The sequence below is a fragment of the Morone saxatilis genome, unplaced genomic scaffold (assembly GCF_004916995.1).
Source record: "Morone saxatilis isolate NCDOM2014 unplaced genomic scaffold, NCSU_SB_2.0 Contig6, whole genome shotgun sequence".
Classification (NCBI taxonomy): domain Eukaryota; kingdom Metazoa; phylum Chordata; class Actinopteri; family Moronidae; genus Morone; species Morone saxatilis.
Window position 1 is genome coordinate 3,229,937 of NW_023340206.1, and position 11,286 is coordinate 3,241,222.

General features: G+C 48.1%; 1 protein-coding gene across 1 annotated transcript in view; it reads right to left on the reverse strand.

Moving 5' to 3' along the window:
• Positions 1-6: 6 nt before the first annotated feature.
• Positions 7-11,286, reverse strand: part of LOC118339937 (A disintegrin and metalloproteinase with thrombospondin motifs 5) — a gene marked incomplete in the record, with an annotated part of 12,371 nt that continues 1,091 nt past the window's right edge. Inside the window, 7 exon segments of the mRNA XM_035677762.1 lie at positions 7-1,895; positions 2,037-2,212; positions 2,301-2,476; positions 2,574-2,757; positions 3,985-4,268; positions 4,784-4,951; positions 5,213-5,345. Of these exon segments, the coding sequence (XP_035533655.1) occupies positions 1,202-1,895; positions 2,037-2,212; positions 2,301-2,476; positions 2,574-2,757; positions 3,985-4,268; positions 4,784-4,951; positions 5,213-5,345 (1,815 nt within the window).

The window sequence follows — 11,286 nt, forward strand, 5'->3', positions numbered from 1 at the left end:
CTTAATGATTGATACAAATGGAACTGAGAGTGAAGAAGCTTAAAGACGCAGTACATCTTCCTGGTACATACTGCATGAGTTTAAGACACAGGCCTGGGTACATGAATGTGCTAACACACAAAGACACACACACACTCACACATCAAGCACTGCCCCAAACCTGTGAGTCATCATTAACCTCCATAAATGTTAAGGAGTGTCGTGGTTATTTTGCCCCTTTGTCGATTTAACTGTCGAAAAGTTTGTCCTCTGAAGGCCACCGTACGCTCCCTTCCCATCACACCATGCTGCTGTTTTTATAAGCTTTCTATGAACATCTTCTGGAACTTGGACATTTCAGTGGCTCACAACAGGAAGAACATTGGAAGTCAATCTTCACAGCAGCCTACTGTTTTATTCACTAATAATGAACACTCAAATGCACCTTTTGGCCGAACGTTGGCTAACGAAATAGAAATCTTTAACTTTACGTGGTTGGTGTTGTTCTTAATGCTAGATACCTTTCTTAGAGGGAGTAAAATCATGCCCCTACCATCTAGTGAGTTAGTATTTTCAAAAGTTTTCCTGTAACAAATTTTACGAGCCGCTTTTAGGCACCGGAATATCCAAGTTCGGTGGAATGGCAATGGTCGTGGGACGGGGCTACGGCGGGCGAGAAGTGGCCGCGCGGTAAATAACGAGTGCTTCCCGTCGTTGGGGCTCTTGTCTCGGACACGCTCATGACAAACGACAAAGGGGTGTGCGACTTCCAAATCCCCACAGTGATTAGAACACATGGAAAAGCATTAACGGAAAAAAAAAACAAAACACAACACGCATGCCATTACAGGGCAACACAGTAAGCCTTCGGGGTTTGGAGACCGAAGTAAAGACAATCAGTTACTGTCCATGTGGAAATGACATGCAGTTTAAGTCCTCAGCTATGCCAGGGTCACACTTGTCATTATCATACGGAAACTGTCCTCCGTGCCAGCTCTGCATAGCTACTGTGATCCCAGGACATTCCTCTGGCGTATAGTCAGGTACATCCATGCCAATCTGTCTCTGAGTCTCTGTGTATCTGGTCCAGGCGCTTTCAGCCAACATTCACAGTCCTGTTTAGGGTCTTAAAGTCATCGGTCCGCAGTCCTACATCCAGCACTTGAGACCTTTATCAGACGTACACATTTAAATTGTTTCTTGTCTTATGAATCATTTTTGCTCAACATTTCTTCACCAGGCAGTGTTTGAAGGCAGAGGGGCGGGAACCTAGCGAGCAGCCTTTGGACAGTTTACCATCCCGGTCCTTACACTGCACAGTCCGGCTCTGCCAGCCAGTGTCACAAGTCCTGGAGCAGATCATCCAGGACCCTGTTACCCACTGGGGCCCTGGGGTTGAGGTGGAGGGACCTGGAGCTGTAGGTGGCCCTGGAACCAGGACGGAGGGAGTGGAGGAAGATGTAGTGGTGCTACTGGTGGTGGTGGTGGTTTTTGTTGTGGTCGAGACTGTCGTAGTGCTCTGCACGGAGGTTGACTTCGGGTTGGGGATGAGCGGAGCTGACGGCTGCTGTGGGGCCGTCCGGCGGGGCATGAAGAAGCTATAACGAACATCCAGGGGCTTTTTAGCATCTGTCGCTAGAATCTGGATCACCAAGGCCTCTTGGAGGGCCCCGGGGCCCATGCTGTGAAGCCACTCGTCCCTTTGGCTCCAGCCGCTGTAGTTGAGCACAGAACCGTTGAGTGGGATGATTGTCTCGGAGGTGGAGATCATGAACTTGCCGTTTAGGAGGTAATCGCCGCTGGGCCGTCGGAGGGCCAGGTACGCGGTGTAGCGGGTCTGGTCTTTAGCCTTGTGCTGACGAACCTTGATGTGGGTGGAGCCTGCGGGGATCTTCACCACGTCAGTGTAGCCCTTACTGGTTGTGAAGAGAAAGTAGAAGAGAGGTCAGATCAGGTTGGAGAGATGTTAGCTTGGATTTGTTCAAACTAGATTTTTTACAACAGCTAACTTCAAATCTATGTTTAGTCAGCATGACCATAAGGCCTGTTTTGCTCACCTTTTTTTGGTGAAGTTGCCCACAACGCGTATACATCCAGTGCTGTCGCCTCCACATATACCGCACTTGTCGAACTGGAGCTTGGAGCCGATGATGCCGTCGCAACCCGTCCGTACGCATTTCCCTTTCACGCACACCGAGCTGCTGTACGGACGACACTCTGTCCCGTCTACCACCTGAAGACAAACACAAAATCACCGTCATCCTCCACACTTATTTTCTCATCAAATACACTGCAACCTTTTTTCTTTTTTACTAACTCACCCTCTGAGAGAACACCACATAGTATCCTGTTCCTTTTGCTCTGCAGGTCAACTTGCACACATCTTTAGGGAGGACTCCTGCGTACTTAGGCACCCACTCAACAAAGGTCTTCACCCCTTTAGGATCTGTCTGAGGACCATTGCGCACCTCACATTGCTCCTGCCGGAAACCCTTATCTGGAGAAAGGTTCCAATAAAAGAGGTTTTAAAATGATACATCCTGCATGATAAATTGTGCTATTACAATCATGTGTGCATTCTCAGTCGCACTCACTTGATGCTGGACATGGTGTGACGTTGCAGGACCGATAGATGGCCCTCTTCCCCGTGCAGTAGCGCCCGTTGTTCCGCGGTGGCGGGTTGTTGCACAGACGCTGGGCGAACTGCACGCCGCCTCCGCAAGTTCTAGAGCACGCACCCCAAGGGCCCCAGGAGCTCCAGCTGCCGTGGTTGGACGCCTGGGAGAAGGAGGAGAGGAGGGAAGAGGAGAGGGAAGATGAAAGAGGAGATAAGAGTTAGGGAAAATGACAGGGGAGGAGAGATCAGAGAGTAGAGAAGGATGAAGAGAGTGGGGGAAAAAGAGGAGATGAGAGAGGACAATTAGTGCTTATCAGATATATGTTGGGAGCTGGAGCCCAAGCCACGTGTCACAGGGAAGGCCCTTCGGAGAGAGATTTGTGATAGAGAAAATGTGGCATGCATTGTGGTGTGGAAAAGAGAAGAACGAGGCTATCCTCATGTGGTGAAGCCGCTCATTAAGACAGCATGACTGGATCCGTGGCATAACGGCTCACATGCTTCCCCCGAGGATCGGCCTGAATGAAATTCTTAAGGTAATACACTTATTTTTGTGTTTTTCCAACCAGTGCTATATGAGTCATCAGCGATAAAAATGCGGATAAGTAGCGTTTAACATTTTACGAGACAACGTTGATTTTATAAGCCTGAAGTTCTGCAAAGCGCCTTTTCCATTCCGCTCCACTGCCTGCGTCTTACTCGAACCGCTTCTTTCCACAGTAAAAGCGACTTAATCTGCAATCATACTGCAAGAAATACTTAGAGGTTAAAAGATTCTGAAGTCTAAAATGGAGGGGCTCAACGTCGCCCTGAACAGTAAACTGGTCGTCATACAAGGCGGCGAAAATGAAGCGTGTAAGAACTTGGGCCGTGTCCACGCATAAGGTCGCCTGCCAAGGATCGACTCAGTCCCATCAAATGTCATGTGACAAATAAAGGCAAGGAAAATACTCTCCCTCTTTCCCATTAATTTGGACTTTCGCTCTCTTTTCCTCCCTGACACACGCACACACACACACACACAGACTGTCGACAGCCTGCCAAGAACAGATTTGGTCCTTTAATTCATCATGGCTAAATTCAATTTAGATCTGTTTAAGTGAGGCCAAGAGAACAAATAGCACAGATCAGCAGTGGCATAAATAAAGCAGACCACACAATGAAGTCACATAAAGAATCTGTGACATTTTCTCTCTCTCTCTCTTTCTACTTCACTCTTTTCTTCCCTCACAGCTGCCCTGTCTTTCTCCTTTGTCTGTTGGCACAGCGTGGTGCTTAAAATATCAGTTTTTGAACTATAAAAAGGAATCTATTTTAGATTTGAGCTGACAAACACCTCTCCACGCTCCAATCCTCCCTCACATTCTGATACCACCCACCCGTCTTACCGAGTAGTGTCTCTTGCGGGTCTTGTCCACGCACTTCCCCTGCAGGCAGATGCGTCCCTTCCCGCAGGGCGTCCCCTCCACCGCCGGCAGCTTCTTGGTCAGACACACCATCTGTCCCTGGCGAATCACGGCGCACCACAGCCGAGAACACACGTCCATGCCCGGGCAGACTGTGTACTCGGGGCCGAAGGCCAGGCGACACTGGCGGACGGCGTCGTAGCTCTGCCCCGGGAGCTCCTCTGGGCCCAAAAGGGGCTGGCGGGGCGAGTCTAGGAGACACTCGGCTGTTTGCAGGAAACAAGAAGGAGGGGATTTTAAAAAGGCGCTGCAACCTATTCTAAACTCTGTATTTTGGCCTGTGTGAGCTGTCAGTCAGTAAAAGTGCTGGAGCAGCAGCAGATACTGTCAATCTCAAAAGGATGCTGTTGCTACATGAACTGCGCCGAAAGCGTTAGTGCTTTATGGCTGTCATGAATGAAACTGCTTGATGAACGCAAAGTGTGACTCATCTTGATTTCCTGCCAGGGATCTGTCTTTGGCTGCACTGCAACTAGACTTTTTAAGAAGTTAATAGGATTGTAAATAACTCTCTGCTAACAGAGATGGCAGCTTTGTTTCTTAGTAAGCAGCTCTCCGTGCTGTGGGAGAAACGTCTAATTCACATGGATGCAATTTGGAGATGGAGAAAATACAACTTCTGCTGGCTGGGAAAAGCTCTCACTAGTAAAAAAGAGCTGCAGATTGTTAGCTCAACCACAAGCACCGGCCTTTACTGCTCTGCACTTTCTCCCACGCTCACCGTTGCCGTCGTCAAAGAAGTCGGTGATGGTGGCCGAGGTGCAGCGGCTCCAGGGCTTGGAGGCGTCGATGGAGGTGAGGATGGAGGACATGAGCCGCTTGTCGCTGTTCACCCCGAACCGCTCCTCGCAGAACTTGGAGTCGTCGTGGGACAAACCGAGCAGGTGACCTGTGGCACGGAGAGAAAGGGACGCCGTGTACAGAATGTGAGCTGATGCATGGGAGAAGTGATGAGACGTGTCGCAGGTTCGCACACGCAGCAAGAAGGAGATAAGGGAACACGCCGGGCGCTGGGGTATCAGGTGTATGACATCAGAGAATACTCCTGTGATATTAATCAACAAGGGAGATGTGCTGACAGATAGCATATGCATGCCCCGGCGTGTTTCTATCTTTGTTTGCGTGCTGGTGAGTGTGTATCCATGCCTACCTATCTCATGCGCGACGGTAAACGCTGCGTGAAGGCCGTCGTCCTCGATGACGGCGCAGCTTCTCTCCGGGGAGCAGATGGTGCCGACGTCCGCCATGCCCAGGGTGTCGCAGGAGTGGTGGCCGCAGAGGTCCTGGAACAAGGAGAAAAAGTGTAATGAAGGAAGTTTAAATGACAGTTTCCAACAATAAGTGGAAGGTATATTTCAGTTTGGTGATCATATTGATAGCTGTGGAGCAGTCAGCCTTATTTCCTGATAATCTCTCTCAGAACAGCTTAAATGCAATGTGAAACCTTTCCAAAAACTTATTTTAAGACCTAATGCCAAAACAAACACTGACCGAAACCTTTTACTGAGCATACTGTCAAGAGGCAGAACTTCTTTTCTGTACTTTTTTAGTCAGTGCCATTGGGTGGTGATATATATACAATACTGCAAACAGTAAAAATAATAATATCTGTAAAGATGCTGAAGTAGCGTTAAATTCCAGCCATTGTGACGCGGCTGAATTCACGGCGTCATGTTCTGCCTGATGCTTCGGTTCTCTCGGTCAAAGCCTCTACCCCCTAATGAAGTTGGAAAGGCTTGTGAGAGAGTTTTTTAAACGAACAAAAGGACAAAATCGATGCGGCAGAGCCTCCGCGCTCCAAAAACACTGGACGCCACACCTCCCACAATGCCCTGCTTTAGAGCCTCTCTGGCTCGAAAACACAGAAACGCAGAGATCCAACCTGAGATATTCAAATGAAGTGAGTACATTCCTCCACCAGAGCTACAGAAGAGAAGCTTCCTGTGTCGAAGTTTTGACATGTGAAATTAGTGCCACTGCTTTTAGCACCCGCTTCCTTCCTCTGCCTCCACCGTCTCTCTGTCTGCCTCACGGGGTGCCAGAGTGCATGGTATTGATCTTTGTTTTGATTCCCACACATGTCCATGCAGATGAGGCCCCGGGGAGCGCTGCCTGGCCCCGCTGAGTGCAGAGATCGATCAGTTAATCATACCGTCGCATCAGAGCGCGCACGCCCGCGCATGGGCCTGCGTGCGTGTGCGTACACACTCACAGCGCTGCAAACTCGCTTAAAATGTGCACTCACCGCACATAGACGTATGGAGACAAATAATACATGCATGTGTACACGAGAACATCCAAAAAAGGAGAAAACACACACACACACACACACACACCGTCCCGTGGAGAGGATGAATCGTCATGTTAAGTGGTGCTGACAGGCCTGCTGGGTCGTGTGTGAGAGGCTCTATGGGGAGGGTGTTTACCCGTTCCGGGCTGATCGGTTTGGAACAAACTGCCTTGTGTTCTGTGCTCACACACATGACTGACTGGGTGGGACCGCCTCACACACACTTCTACACTCGCATAACTTATAGCACGTACATGCAGAGGAATACTTGCACGTATGAATGCAAGCGTGTAGACTGTACGTTCCCTAATGGCACACTCACAAGCTACACACACAGATAGAGAGAACAGGAAGAGGGTGCCTGCTTTTGCCAGTTGACTGCTGGATACACGAGAAGCAAAGAAAAGGCGAGTCTGCATGGATGCTGCTGAGCGCCAAACTCTACTGAAGTTTCACTTTTCCATGTGCAGACAAGCTCAAAAGCTAGTTTGTTAGAGACGTTTGTCTTCATATTTTGTCTGTTTCTCTTTTCCCCATTCCCACACTCTTTCACCCCGACGCTCTTTACGCCTCCCTACATTTCATTTATTTATTCACCCCCCGCTCTGGTGTGAGAGCCGTTTCTGTTTCAATCTTATACACATGGATTTCGCTGGTACAACGCGGTGTAACGAAACATGGGTGAAAAAAAAAAAAGAAGGGAATCTCCGGTTACCAATGAAAGAATGACGTGTACCTGAAATGACCCCAAAAACTTGCACCGCTATCTACTGTACCTATTATTTACTTCTTCTCTCTTCCCAACTTTGTTTTCTCCCCAAAGCCTCTCACATAAGCATAGAGAGGGAGGGAAAGATAAATAGGCGGAGGGATCAGATGCTGGGGGGAGAAAGGATGGAGGGCAGCGGAAATTAAAGAGAAGACTTGAGAGAACAGGCAGCTACAGAAATATTGGCAGAAATAACAGGAGAACAGGTGGCAAGCTGGTTGTGAAGGTCAGTAGACGATGAGAGTTGTGTGTGTTACAAGACCACTTGCAATCTAAGCCAGCTTGTGTTAAACAAACAGCCAGCCAGACCCAGACACACACACACACACACACACTAAAATCCCTCTTGTGCAGTGAGTTCAGGATGAGTTTAACTCACTCCCTGTGATGAAAACACACTTCAGGCTGATTCTACTAACTTGCTAATCAAAAGCAACAAAAAGCAGCTCTCCGTCACTGACTGGACACAGGCTATACATTAGTGGTCACCAGTGATTGACAGGTTGTCAAATCATTTTATTTTCATGCTACTTTATACTGACACTCTTATATTTCAGTGGGAAATGTACTTTTTAGCCACGCTAGCTGCAGAGCTCTAGAGATTCCAATGTCGGCTGTTGGACCGCCACTTTGGCCCCCCTCGGATGACTCGTAGTAACTTTGGTGATTCCTTAACTTTCCTGTAAAATGTACTGTAAAACTACTGACATTCTAATCAGCTTCAGCACTACTTTGTTCACTACTAGTTAACAAATGTTAGCATGCTAACCCACCATACTAAGATGGTGAACAGCATGTTAGCAGTGAGTCAAATGTAGGGATGTTGTTACACATCAGACAATGGACTTTGCGGGAAGATATGTGGTTCCAGTGCAGATCCCTGTGGAACACCGTATTTAACTTTAGCAGGATGCAACACAAAACGTTGTGTTTTGCCATTCAGATATGAGCAGAACCCGCTAAGCGCCAGCCCCTTGACGCCCGTAATGTTCTCAAGATGCTCCACGAGGATGCCATGGTCCACAGTGACAAAGGTGGCACTCAGATCTAGTAACAAGACACATGTGAGAGTTTAGAATAACACAAGGCTTATTCCCGATAAAGTGATGATCGAGTAGAAATGAAATCACTTACTAAGAAAGTATGACTAAGTGAACTGAATAAATGGTGTTATTTTTCTTTGCATGGAAACAGGAAGCAGCCTAAGGTCAGTGTTCAAAGGAAACTTCAGACCATGACTGAAAACAGGAGTGCAATTGAAAGTCACTGACGCATCACAGTGTGAAGAGGGTAAGGCTCATGTGCTGCTGTTGTTGTCGGGCAGACTGAACTCTCTGTCCAGTTGTGTATGTAGGCAGCCTCGGGGCCCGGGGTCCAGGGTTTGGGATCTAAGAGCTGTCTGCAGGTTGTCAACATATGCCAGTCGAAGTATAGCATGTGTGAAATATCAGGAACAGTTAAAACAAATAGAGGGACTAGCTGTGACGGGGGCGAGGGCTGGGAAATGTACACTTTAACGTACAGACACACACATATAAATACATGGAGGAGAGGAGAGGGTGAGGAGGAAGACAAGTGCACAGGAAAAGGAGGAGCCCAAACTATACACATGTGCACATTCCCACTTTCACTGTAAATGGCTCAGTGACATAACTATGGATTTAACACACGTGTGTAGGAAATGGACTGTGTATAGATACATGCTGTGTCTACATCAGTGTGTATCTTACATCAATCATCTTTACATAAGGGACTTCTCGACGTTCCTGAAAGCTATTTACACACTTTCAACTGCATTTCATCAGCAAATTAGACTTGTCAAAATGTCTGGTATTTGGACCAATTATGAGGCTTAAAGGTAGTATAATGACCTGAAAATAAGAGTGGTCATGTATTGTGGCTTTAGACTGAGACGTTTTTATGCTGTGGGTCGCTATGTTGAACTGCCATGTTTCTACAGTAGCCCAGAACGGACAAACCAAAGCCTGGCTCTAGATAGTTTGCTTTTTTTTTTTTTGCGAGTTTCAGAGCCAGAGAGTAAAAATAACAAAACGCAGGTTCATAAAGTGCTTTATTTAGCATGTGTTATTACAAATCCGACAGTGGCCTGACCTCAACCCAGGTTGAAAAGGTGAGCATTTCAATATCCCTGGCATCACAAGTACCTGCTAGCAATGTCTATCCAAATATCTGAGCTATTGCTGCAAAAAAAAAAAAAAATACAAAAAATGCATGAACACACATGTATGTCAACATCTCCACGGCTCTGCAGCTCCCTCCGGGCCACCTTACAGTAGGGCTTTGTCTACTGTCCAATCTCACACACAACAAGTGAACACAGCCATGCATAACACTTAACGTTCCCATATACACGAATACACCCTCAGAATAGCCCCGAGTCCCCTCAATGTGCCCGTTGTTTAGTTCTGGTGCTGGTATGTGTGGAACAGGGTGACACCGCCACACGGGTCAGCTCACTGCGGGGACGGGGTGTTGGAGTAATTGGACCTGACCACAAAGGGACAAGTTCCCTCAAACCCTGTGCACTCCTGCTGCTGCCCCCCTACCCCCCACCCCCTCCTCCCATCAGGGAACAATGGATTGGTCTGACTTCACAGTCACAAAGTCTTCAGTGAGCTTCAGTTTAGCGGGCTATAATACTCAGGCTCTCCACACACACACACACACACACACACACACAGAGAAAAAGTTTTATCTTTTCACACGTAAGCTTCTATTTGGTTACTTGACACCTCTGACAGTCAGTACAATGGAGCACAAAGCAGACTATTTCCTAGAACACATCTGAAGGAAATCAACAGCACATTAATGTTTGTCTTTTCCTGCGAACTTTCCACTGGGGTTACAACCAAAGTGATTTTTCCCGAGAAAGTCCAGAGAAAATAGCTAACACATTGCCTGCCGTGCCTCGTGTGTCCAACTTCTTTTCTGATTCTTCAACGCACAATGCAGCAAGGTACACCTGAGCCAAATCTGCTTATTTCCTGCCTGGCATTCTGTCGGTGGAAACTCTAATGGCCATATCCTGTTTGTAAAATGACGGATTCTGTGCAGCTCTCCGCGCCGTATGGGGATCTCGTCTTGACAGCCACCCTGGCCAAATGATTAATGGCGAAATCAAAGTGTGGCTCTCGTAAAGAGGAGGTCAAAATGAGCTTTGCTTTTTTTCCTCAAGATGTCAGCGTCTTTGTCACACCTTAGCTGCAGGAAAAGCGGACGCACGTAAATTCCTCAAGCCTCGCACAGGAACGTCTCAGAGTTGTTTTCCTGCAGTGTTTGGATGTAAACAGACCTCAGGCCAGCTCGTCTGTCCCTGATAGTGATCGACAAGGTGAAATAACAGCAATTTAAGCACTTAGCCAAAACACAGGCTCCTGAAAATGACTTTAAATAGCCAAAGAGATCAAAGGTCAAAGTTAAAGTAAGGCGGTGGCTGCTTTCTTTGGCTTATTAAAGGTCACGACCCCGAAGTCAAGTCATGCATTCGCGATGTGCTTATTCTGCGTGCTGAACGGGGTCGCCTGCGTCTGCCAGGAGACAGGTTTGTGAATAATGCAAGTGCTGCGACAGGTGAGACGGAAATGAAGTGCTCACTATAAATGCCAATATGAGGCTGAGATTGTCTGTCTGCAAAACTTATTGTCTGAAACGTGGACTTCTGGGAGAAGAAAAGGCATTTGAAATCAGTGGAAACACACCAGGAGTGGATGGGTTTTGCCAGGATGAGCATGGGTATTTTAATAGGATCAAAGGGCGAGCAGAATGGAGAAGAATCCAGTGTATACCACCTGTCATGTTCCATTAGTTTACTGACTGTCTGCCTTCCTGTCCCGAGGCTGCTTACAGGCATCTGGATAAGTGTTTCTATGCCCGCCTGACCCGGCCCGCCCTGCCAAAACCCAACCAGCGGAGGACGGCCCCGTCTTCTGCCTGGCCTCTTCCAGTCATACCCTACAGGTGTAGCGGCAACGGGGTCAGTAGGGTGCCTGGCACACGGGAACTGTGCCACTTTGCCAGCTCGCTGACCTCAGGTATGCGCTACCGGCCGCCCTGCCAATGCATGACGGCGCCAACTCGCAGCTGTTGCCAGGAGATCCGAGGTAATACCCCCCCCAGCCCCCCCACCCACCCCCGATATGCTCGC